The sequence below is a fragment of the Hemitrygon akajei genome, chromosome 18 (genome assembly GCF_048418815.1).
Source record: "Hemitrygon akajei chromosome 18, sHemAka1.3, whole genome shotgun sequence".
Lineage (NCBI taxonomy): Eukaryota > Metazoa > Chordata > Chondrichthyes > Myliobatiformes > Dasyatidae > Hemitrygon > Hemitrygon akajei.
The window spans coordinates 11,645,306-11,656,956 of NC_133141.1; the positions used below are offsets into that span (position 1 = coordinate 11,645,306).

Below are 11,651 nucleotides of genomic sequence, written 5' to 3' on the forward strand. Positions count from 1 at the left end.
AGTGGGCAAATTCATGGCAGATGCAATTTAATGTGGATAAATGTGAGGTTATCCACTTTGGTTGCAAGAACAGGAAAACAGATTATTATCTGAACGGTGGCCGATTAGGAAAAGGGGAGGTGCAACAAGACCTGGGTGTCATTGTACACCAGTCATTGAAGGTGGGCATGCAGGTACAGCAGGCGGTGAAAAAGGCAAATGGTATGTTGACATTCATAGCAAAAGGATTTGAGTACAGGAGCAGGGAGGTTCTACTGCAGTTGTACAAGGCCTTGGTGAGACCGCACCTAGAATATTGTGTGCAGTTTTGGTCCCCTAATCTGAGGAAAGACATTCTTGCCATAGAGGGAATACAGAGAAGGTTCACCAGATTGATTCCTGGGATGGCAGGACTTTCATATGAAGAAAGACTGGATCGACTAGGCTTATACTCACTGGAATTTAGAAGATTGAGGGGGGATCTTATTGAAATGTATAAAATTCTAAAAGGATTGGACAGGCTAGATGCAGGAAGATTGTTTCCGATGTTGGGGAAGTCCAGAACGAGGGGTCACAGTTTAAGGATAAAGGGGAAGCCTTTTAGGACCGAGATGAGGAAAACCTTCTTCACACAGAGTATGGTGAATCTGTGGAATTCTCTGCCACAGGAAACAGTTGAGGCCGGTTCATTGGCTATATTTAAGAGGAAGTTAGATATGGCCCTTGTGGCTAAAGGGATCGGGGGTATGGAGAGAAAGCAGGTACAGGGTTCTGAGTTGGCTGTGCAGGTTCGAAGGGCCAAATGGCCTACTCCTGCACCTATTTTCTATGTTTCTATACTTATCCAGCTCCCTTTTGAAAACTACAGCTGAGTCTGCATCCCTCTGGCAGTGCCTTTCAAATCCTAATCACTTATTGCATCTATTTTCCTCCTTGTACTTTTGTTTTTGCAGATTATATTCACTCAGCTTCCTTTGTCTTTGAACTCAACTTCCAAAAATTTTTCTCATCTGCCCTGCATAGCTTTAAGTACATCAATCAGATCCATTCACGATCTCCTCTGTTCCATAAAGAACAGCATGTAGACCCCATAACTAAAATAGAAACATAGAAAACCTACAGCATGATACAGACCCTTTGGCCCACAATGTTGTGCCGAATGTGTACTTACCTTAGAAATTACCTAGAGTTACCCATAGCCCTCTATTTTTCTGACCTTTGTGTATCTGTCCAGGAGTCTCTTAAAAGACCCTCCACCACCATTAACTGGCAGTATCTGCCTCCACCACCACCATCACCGGCAGCCCATTCCACGCACTCACCACTCTCTGGGTAAAAAAAAAAAGAAGAAACAACAACAACAGCAACTTGCCCCTGACATCTCCACTGTACCTACTTCTAAGAACCTTAAAACTGTGCCCTCTCATGTTAGCCATTTCAGCCCTGGGAAAAAGCCTCTGACTATCCGTACAATCAATGTCTCTCACCATCATTTCCACCTCTATCAGGTTACCTCTCATCCTCCGTCGCTCCAAGGAGAAAAGGCCGAGTTCACTCAACCTGTTTTCATAAAGCATGCTCCCTAATCCAGGCAACGTCCTTGTAAATCTCCTCTGCACCCTGTCTATGGTTTCCACATCCTTGCTGTAGTGAGGTGACCAGAACTGAGCACAGTACTCCAAGTGGGGTCTAACCAGGGTCCTATATAACTGCAACATTACCTCTCAGCTCCTAAATTCAATTCCACGATTGATGAAGGCCAATACACCGTATGCCTTCTTAACCACAGAGTCAACCTGCGCAGCAGCTTTGAGTGTCCTATGGACTCGGACCCCAAGATCCCTCTGATCCTCCACACTGCCAAGAGTCTTACCATTAATACTATATTCTGCCATCATATTTGACCTACCAAAATGAACTACCTCACACTTATCTGGGTTGAACTCCATCTGCCACTTCTCAGCCCAGTTTTGCAACCTATCACTGTCCCACTGTAACCTCTGACAGCCCTCCACAGCCCATCCCTCCACCACTTCCTCATCCAGGTCATTTATAAAAATCACAAAGAGTAGGGGTCCCAGAACAGATCCCTGAGGCACACCACTAGTTACCCACCTCCATGCAGAATATGACCTGTCTACAACCAGTCTTTGCCTTCTGTGGGCAAGCCAATTCTGGATCCACAAAGCAAGGTCCCCTTGGATCCCATGCCTCCTTACTTTCTCAATTAGCCTTGCATGGGGTACCTTGAGAAAATGCCTTGCTGAAATCCATTTACACTACATCTACTACTCTACCTTCATCAATGTGTTTAGTCACATCCTCAAAAAATTCAATCAGGCTTGTATGGCATGACCTGCCTTTGACAAAGCCATGCTGACTATTCCGAATCATATTATGTCTCTTCAAATGTTCATAAATCCTGCTTCTCAGGATCTTCACCATCAACTTACCAACCACTGAAGTAAGAAGTCCCTAATCCTTGGAATCATTCCTCAAAGGACAGTGAAAAGATAGAATTCATTATCGGGGGAGTGTTAAGATAAATTGTACAGAGGTATTTAAGGGGAATTAGGTGTTTGAGGGAGAAAAAAATAAAGGTCAAGCTGACATATAAGAACATGTAGGAAGAGGCTAGAGTGCAGCAATAATGCTGCCATAGTCTGGGTTGGGTTTATTGCAATCTGAAACTCTCTGCCTCAAACAAAACTCTTGGCATTTTTTTAAAAAATGTATCCATGAGCACTTCTAGAATAATAATCTGGAAAAATAGCTCCTTTTGCCATGCCTGAATACAATGAGCCAAATAGCCTTTTCCTTTACATTTGATTCTATATTCAAATTATTCTAGCAAGATGTTCCGAACATCGAAATAGAATTGGAATATCCAAATGATATAAATATGAACCAGTTAATTTTATATGGCACTGTATTAGGGATAGGACATCTAACAGCACATGAACAGTTTCTTTGGTCCACCACGTCCACATCAACCATGATGTTAATCTGCCTGCACAAGTTCACATCCCTCTCATTCCTGCCTCTTCATGTATCGGCCTAAATCTGTTTAAATGTTGCTATCGTTTCTTCCATTGGCATGTAGCTACTGTCATTTGTATTATATAAAAGAACAAACCTTTGCCTCTTAAATCTCCTTAAAACAGTCATTCTCTTACTTTAAACATGCCTTTATTATTTAATAACCATACTGGGGAAAAAACTGACTGTCTACCCTATCTACAGTACTGTATAAAAGTCTTGGGCACACATATATGGCTCGGACAGCTAAGACTTTTTACACAGTACTATGTTTGTCAATATGGAGCGGAGAGCGAGTTTGATGGTGGGAGCAAAGGATGTTGGTAATGTTGAGGGTGGAGCATGAGGGAGAGGTTTGGGACAGGTGACAGAGAAGGTGTGCCAGGGGCGAGGGTATTGCGGCTGCAGATACAGCAGACACACCCAGCCCTGAGACACCAGACAAAGTTACTTGATTCCAAACAATTAGTTTATTGATCTTTACAGAATTTATCTCCAGTGCTTCCACTCCCTCCCCTCTCCCTTTCCCTTTTCCCAACCATTTTTTCCCGTCTCTCCCCTTCCCACTCTCAGTCCACAATAGAAACCCATATCAGAATCAGCTTTATCATCACTCACATATGTCACGGCAAACAGGTTTTAAAAAGTGTCATTCGCAAGCACTTGAATGTTACAATGAAGATTTGGAGGATGCAATCATCAAAAGCATTGTATGAAGCCAGTCCATTATCTTCACTAGGTCTCTGGTGATTTTGTTCAGTCAGTCAAAAGAACGTGGCAGCATACACAGCGGATGAATACTTCTGTGGATGAAGTCTGGTTTAAGATGGCACTGGTGAACCTCAGCAGCTTCTGTCTGGTGGCTAATGAAACAAGGAAAACATTGTTAATCACACTTCTGGCAAGCAATCATCGCAAGTAATAGTCTGTAACTTCCGTTTGGACTTGAAGGCTATTTGATGTGGCAGGACTGGGTCAGCAGCCTGTGGCCGAGACCCAAGGTTTGATTGATTTAAGCGCCATGCTGAACCTGATGTTTGGACGGAGACTTGAGCGCAGGGCCGAATCGTAAAGGTTGGTTTCAGGCCAAATCGAGGCGGCTGGGTCCATGTACCAGAGCACAATGAGGCGATTGAACCCGATCTTCGGATGGAGAAGACAAATGCCGTGCTGGATCAGAAAGGTCGGCTAAAGGCCAAACTGTATCACGAGGTCCTGGCCCCAGAGCGTATCCAGGCAATTTAACCTGATGTTTGGACGTCGATTTAAGAACCAGACCAAATTGAAAAAGTCAGGATATCAGGTCCTGAGGCGAGGGACGAGCCATTTCAGATTGCTGCTCCACAACATTTACTCGGCTTTGTGTTGAACTATGGGACTTTCTTTGCCGACTTCAGTTCAGAACGCTATTTGCTTGCAGTTATTGTTTGAATGATGTGTTCTTTTCTCTGCACATTGGGTTTTCAACAGTTTTACAGGTTCTTTTACTTTTTTTTATGGGCGTGATGTGTTTTTATTTCTCTCTGCACATCGAGGCAACTGAACCTGAACTGAAATGACTTTTATATGGGTTCTTTTGGGTTTTGTGGCTGCCTGTTAGAAGACAAATCTCAAGGTTGTATAATGTATACATATTTTGATAATAAATGGACTTTGATCTATTAGGTACTGCAGTATTGTTAGTATTCTAATTTGTTCTGTATATCACTTAAATACTTAATTTGTTACTCAATTAAATGGTAGTTTGTCTATTTTATACATTTTTAACTATTTCCATGAAACTTCAGTTAATTGGGGCAGCCGCTTAATGGGACATAAATGTACTGTGTCCCAATTAACCAGAATCCACTATGCTTCTATCTGGTCTTTCTTCAACCTTAAGATGACGCCAATAAATGGCACTGCGAATTGTCAAATATTCCCGTTTAGGACTACTGCAACTGATATCCACAGTCCCAGCCATGAGTACTTCGATAACTAACATCATTGTAACCCATTTTAAAAATGTATCGATATTCAAAATTTGGCAGTTCCCAGACTGCAGACTTGGGTTTAAGAAAACAGAAGCGGGGAAAGCGAATTGGGTCTACAGGTACGACTGAAATTCAGAGACCTTGGACTCCCACTCACAACGATCCTGGCAAATATACAGTCTCTGTAAAATTAAATTGAAGATCTCAGATTAACATTGCTGTACCAGAGGGACATGCACAGTGAGAATAAAGCTATGCCTGTGCAAATCCCTGCAGCATCTGGTGACCCTGTGATCTCTGTCTCAGAGGCCAATGTCAAAACATCTTTCATGAAAGTGAACCTTCACAAAGTGTCAGGCCTTGATGGTGTAACTGGAGGGGCTCTGAAAAGCTGTGCCAACCAACTGGCGAGAGTATTCAAGGACATCTTCATTCTCTCACTGCTGCAGTCAGAGGTCCCACCTGCTGCAAAAGGGTGACAATAATACCAGTGCCCAAGAAGAGCAGGGTGAGCTGCCTCAACGACTATCACCCAGTGGCACTCACATCTACTATGATGAAATGCTTTGAGAGATTGGTTATGGCTAGAACCATCAGATTTTTGAATGGACATGAACCCATGAACACTCCTTCACTTTTTTTCCTCTCTTCCACTAATTTAATTTTTTTTTATATTCTTGTTGTAACATGGTTTTTTATTATTACATCTTGCAATGTACTGCTACCACAAAACAACAAATTTCACAACATCTGCCAGTGATATTATTTGATTTTGATTCCTATGCTCCAGCGATACCAGTCCAAGTTTGTCCAACCTTTCCTTTGCATATTATACTCTCCAATCTAGGCAACATCCTGGTGAACCTCTCACACAACTTTTCCAAAGCCTTACATCCTTCCTGTAACGCAGTGAATATATCTGCACACAATGATCCAGATGTGTCCTCAGCTTCAACATGACTTACCAGCTTTTATACTCAGTGCCCCAACTAATGAAGACAAGCTTTCCATGTACCTTCTTTACTACCCTATCTACTTGTGTTGCTACCTTAAGGGAGCTATGGATCCTCTGTACATCAATGAGTCCTTCCATTTACTGTATACTTTCCCCCTGCCTTTGACCTTCCAAAATACAGCCCCTTGCACTGTGGGGAATAATGTGGTCATGAAGGTGGGGGTGGGGGGAGAAAATGAAGACTAGTATGTATAAGCAATCTCCCATTCCTGTGGTCAGTATTTTCTCCAGTGCTGACCTTTACTCATTTTCAAACGTAGACACACTTTCAAATTCAAACTCGCCTTCAAGGACTCTTTACAACTCATATTCTCAGTATTTTTTTACTTGCACAATTTGTTATCTTTTGCACATTGGTTGTCAAGTCTTTGTTTAGGTATAGTTTTTTGTAAATTCCATTGTAATATTTTTCCTGTAAATCCCTGTAAGAAAATGAATCTCGAGTAAGTAGACAGACATACTTTATTGATCCCGAGGGAAATTGGGTATATGGTAACGTATAATACTTTGATAATAAATTTACTTTGAACTTTTTGATTGTGGGTGTAAAGTGACAACTCTTTTTCATGGGATTTAGATGACAAAAACTGTTCTAATTCACTTTGATCTATTCTTTAAGATGCTGCTGGAGAAACTGAATGGTACAGTGCCCTGCCTACTGGACACTACAACAATCCCTGAGGAAGAGCTCATGATGACAAACTCCCAATCGGCAGTGGATTCGGGCATTGTTGAGAGCTCTGCCACTTGTGGCATGCGAACAACAAACGGCGAACCAGTGCAGCATCCATACAACAGGACTTTCTCCAGGCTTTTCCACAATTTTGTGGAGTTGTGCTTACAACGGGAGCCTGAGCAGAGGTATGTTCTTTATGAAAATGGGTTGCTGTTGATCAGTGCAGGGTTGGATGTTGTTCACTAAATGAGCCAATATATGAAAAGCATCCTGTGCTGCTAATGCCATGGCATGAAAATTATTCACAGGGATGGAATAAGACTGTTTAGTTCTCAAGGCTTTGAAAATGTTGATAATTCTAGACACCCACATTGCTAAACACCTTTGATTAACAATCATCTTGCAATCACAAATAAAAGCAAAAATAAAATGTTGAAAATAGTCATCAGATCAGGGTACATCTGTGATGAGAAAGCAGTTAACATTTCAGGTTAATGATCTTAGAATTAGGAAAAATGGCAGGAAAGGGTGGAAAGAGCAAAGGAAAATGGAGAATGAGAGAGAGAGAGAGAATGAGTGAGGCTAGAAAAGACTTGCCGATTTGCCTGCTCTCATTGAAAGAGTTATGGATGAGTTGAATGCTGGAAATGTGAGATTCAGAACTCAGTAGTTACTGGAAATACGAAATTCAAAAGAAATCTAGAAATACCCAGCAAACTAAATAGAATCCTGTGATGCAAAAGAAACCAGAAGAGAGGAAATTTCTGTCATCAGTCTAAACTGAATTTGAACACAGCTGAGAAGCCATTTGTTTCAACCCTGTATATTGCGAGTGTGCCTAAAACTTCTGCACAGTACTGTAGTAATTTTATGTATTGCAATGTACTGCTGCCACTAAAAAAGCAAAATTAATAACCTTATATGAGTGGTGATTCTGATATAGGTCTCTATTGTGGACTGAGAGTCGGAAGGGGACATGGAGAGGGGAATACTGGTTGGGGAAGGAGAGGAAAGGGATTGGGAAGCACCAGAAAGACGTTGTGTAAAGATCAATAGACCAATTGTTTGGAATCAAAGGACCTTGCCTGGTGTCTTAGAACTGGGTGTGGTGCTCCACCCTCAACATTCCCGATCTTTTTTAAAACTCACTCTCCAGTCCACCTCAACAAATACAGTACTGTGCAAAAGTCTAGGCACCCTAGCACAATACTGTAATTCCAATGCAAAGATCGTAATAGTTTTATGTCGGTGGGACTAGTGTAACAGAGTGACAAGATGCCAACCTTGCTATGATGTGCAGCCAGATTGTCCTAGCCTGCTGGGTTTGTTAAATTGACTAGTTTGACTAGTCTCAACTGATAGTAGACTGAGGCAATAACCTACACTGCCCCTGCCTTGTCACAGTTTGAAATGTATCATTGTCAGCTGGCTAATCCCCAGTATATGAGCCGCAATACTTCCCTGCAATCACTCTCCATTAACAAGACCAATGTTGTTCCGGGTTGACTTTGTTATTTGCCATTCCTCCTCCTCTCTTTCCCCCTCCCCCCCAAGCTTGAGGCAGCTTAAGCAGCTTCATTATTGAGATGCAGAGAAAGGATTTTAAGTATCAAGTAGATTGTAAAAGAACTGTTTTCTACATCAGAATATTAAGGCAGTAATGAAGTAACTTAAGTCCTGATGAAAGGTCTCACCTGAAACATAAACTGTTTATTACCCTCCGTAGGCCCTGCCTGGCTTGCTGAGTTCCTCCAACATTTTGTGTGTATTGCAGTGTGGTAACAGTCTATTTTAGAAGTGGTGCAATGGGAGAGGGAGACTTTAAGGTACAGTGATTATAATATAAAAATTTTATACAAGGATTAAAAGTGATTTGACTAAATCTTAAAGCAAACTACAGAAGTATGAGTTGGCTTATGTAGATTGGAGAACTAGATCACAGTAACTACAAATGCAAGTGATTGCTGGCAATTAAAGAATAGATCCCCTCTAAATCTCTTGCCCCTTACCCTAAACCTATGTCCTCTTGTTCACCTCTAAGGGTAAGGTTTCCTGCAATCAATCCTGTCTCTCTTCTGCGTATCCTTATAAACCTCAATCATGTTTTCCTCTACTTCCAGGGAAAACAAACCTAGCCTACCCAACCACTCAATACTGAAACACTCCACCCAGGTAACATAGTGGGGAATCTCCTCTGCATCCTCTCCAGCACTATTACATTTTTCTCATACTGTGGTGACCAGAACTGTATGCAGTATTCCAGCTGAGTCTCCATGGTATCTACCTGTGCTGTAACCTTCAAGGATTTTTGGACTTGCACACCAAGGTCCTTCTGTTCCTCAGTACTTTCCAGGAGGGAATAGGTACACCGGTTGTCATCTTCCAAAATTCCACAGATTCAAAAATGTTTCTTACAGATGGGAGGTGGCAAATACAGTATAACTGAGACTATTTATGAAAAAGAGAGAAAATGCAAAGGAATAGATGTGTTAGCCTGACATCAGAAATAGGAAAATATTGGTTTTATTAAGGAATTGGTTATAGGGCATTTGGAAAAAATAATATGACGCGTCAGAGCCAACATGAAAGGGAAATCTGTTGGAATATTTCTTGGCTGTGTTGAGCAGAGTAGTTAAGAACCAGCTGTGGTGATGTATTTGGACGTCCCTGTGGTCTTTGATAGCGCGGCACACAAGGTAGAATACACGTTAGACAATAGGGATAATATGTGGCATGGATTGAAGAATGGTTATCAGATGGATGAGATTCCTCATAAAACGGGTGAGGATTAAAGTGGTAATGTTTGGGAGGCTGTGACTAGTGGGTGTGACACGGGTCAGTGCTAAGGCCACCCGTTGCTCACAACTTGTATCAGTGATTTAGATGAGGGCACACTCACAATATATTAAAGTTTGCTGATTATTCCAAACTGAGTGGCACTCTGGACTATGAGGGGAAAGCAGCAACACTTCAGAAGAAAGTATCTACACCTGTCCAGGGACCAGGGAGTAGTAAATCAGCAAGTTGACTATGTGAGGGGACATGATGAATACAGGAAAGGCAAAAATCAGCAACGATTTTACTGAATGACAGAGCAGACTTACTGCTGCTTCTTGTTATGTTGTGCACATTTTGACCTGATGTGATCATTACTCATCACATTTATCAACTGTATTGTTGTGGGGCCATTTTATCAATGTAACTGTGTAGCTCTTCCATTGTAATATTGCTACAACTGATGCTGTTTGCTTCAATCCTCTGACACTTCTCTTTATTCTTCTTAGACCCTCTGCCAGTGCATTACTAAATCATTCATTTGTCAAGCAGGTATGTATATGGCCTCAAGGTTATTAGTAAAAGAAACTGTCTTCCTCAATTATTCCTATCCCAACGCTCACTCTCCCTCCACAGACCTAGGGTTCTAATTATTTAGTGCTTATTGGGGGCTCAGCCGTAATAATGGGGATTTTGATGGACTACTGTCAGTGTATCTTCTTGGGATGTAAAATGGGAGGCTGGAGGAGGGAAGGTGATGAAGAGGTTGTTGGAGAGATGATGGAGTTGGGACACGCTTACAAATTGTTCTCTTATTTTAATGGGTAATTATAGACAATAGACAATAGGTGCAGAAGTAGACCATTCAGCCCTTCGAGCTTGCACCGTCATTCTGAGATCATGGCTGATCATCTACTATCAATACCCGGTTCCTGCCTTGTCCCCATATCCCTTGATTCCCCTATCCATAAGATACCTATCTAGCTCCTTCTTGAAAGCTACCGTTTAGACAGATACTGTTTTCTGGGTTAATGGGGTCTCCAGCTACTTGTGTTTATTTTTAACACACTGAAAAGTAAATCTAGCTTCTGTGACTCTGTCAAAACAACAGCAGTTTCTGAATTTAAACCTCTATGTAAGGTAAATAAGGGATTTCAGTGTGAAGGAGGGAGGGTTTGCTGAAGTAGTTTCATCAGGTTATCTGCCATCCATGATGTCTAATCATTAAACTCCACCCATTTGCTGGAACTGTGGCAGACCACTGACTCCATTCTCTATTCTTCAAGCTGAAGCTCCGAGTGGTGGAGGTGCTTCCTGATCTGCTCCGACCAGTCACTCCTATGACAGACCTGGAAGGCGCTCACTCACACGAGTTGCAAGGGATGACAGGGCTCGTGTCCAGCCTGGAACAACTGGAGGTGGAAGACTGGGACTTCTGAAAGTGGACCCATTGCTGAAACTGGGTCTGTTGATGCCAGTGGTCTTTATTTGTATTTTTTATGTAAAATGGCAGTTTCGCTGATTTACAGGCATTAGCTGGAATCCAGCGGTGTGTAGCACTGATAAAAGATGAATAATAACAACGGTGTGCATCAAACCAGCTCAGGTGGATAAGGGACCACCACCTGCACTGAGTTACTTGAATACTTGAGATTTCAGATCAAACCATTGCCGTTCTATTACTGTACCAGCTGCACCTTTCCTCTGGTTTCCATGAATTTAGAGACACAGTTCTCAAACCCACCATAAAGACAGAATTATGCTCACTTGAAAACATACATTGATGTGGAATCCATTGCAGATAGAAATACTGTCCTTCATCTCTCCTATCACTCTGAGAGCATGAAAAGTTTGCTGTTTTGTTACCTTACATGAAATCCCTTTGTACCTGAATTGGTATTTATTCAGAGGAATCAATATTAAATTCTCATTTGGTTACTTTGTTGTGCAATCTTTGTGTACTACACCATGTATACAGCTTCTATAACTTAAGCAATTGAACATTGACCAGTGAGATGCTACCATTAGGGTCAGCCAAGACTCACTGGCTACTGAGGTTGGATCCCAACAGTTAGTTTTCAAAGGGTTAGAATCTGTTCAAGGAACATCCTCACTCAACAGATTACATCACCTAATACAGCATTTCAGAACCATCAAGCAAGAGCAGTTAAATGGGCACAAAAGTACGAGTGAT

General features: G+C 41.8%; 1 protein-coding gene across 5 annotated transcripts in view; it reads left to right on the forward strand.

The window, feature by feature from the left end:
- The window catches only part of strada (STE20 related adaptor alpha), a 50,594-nt gene extending 39,199 nt beyond the window's left edge, over positions 1-11,395 (forward strand). For 4 of the 5 annotated variants that reach the window (XM_073070796.1, XM_073070795.1, XM_073070798.1 and 1 more), the window contains 3 exons: positions 6,626-6,867; positions 9,967-10,009; positions 10,744-11,395. In XM_073070796.1, the coding sequence (XP_072926897.1) occupies positions 6,626-6,867; positions 9,967-10,009; positions 10,744-10,896 (438 nt within the window). In that variant the 3' untranslated portion in view covers positions 10,897-11,395. The other variant, XM_073070799.1, reaches the window with a different exon arrangement.
- Positions 11,396-11,651: the final 256 nt, after the last annotated feature.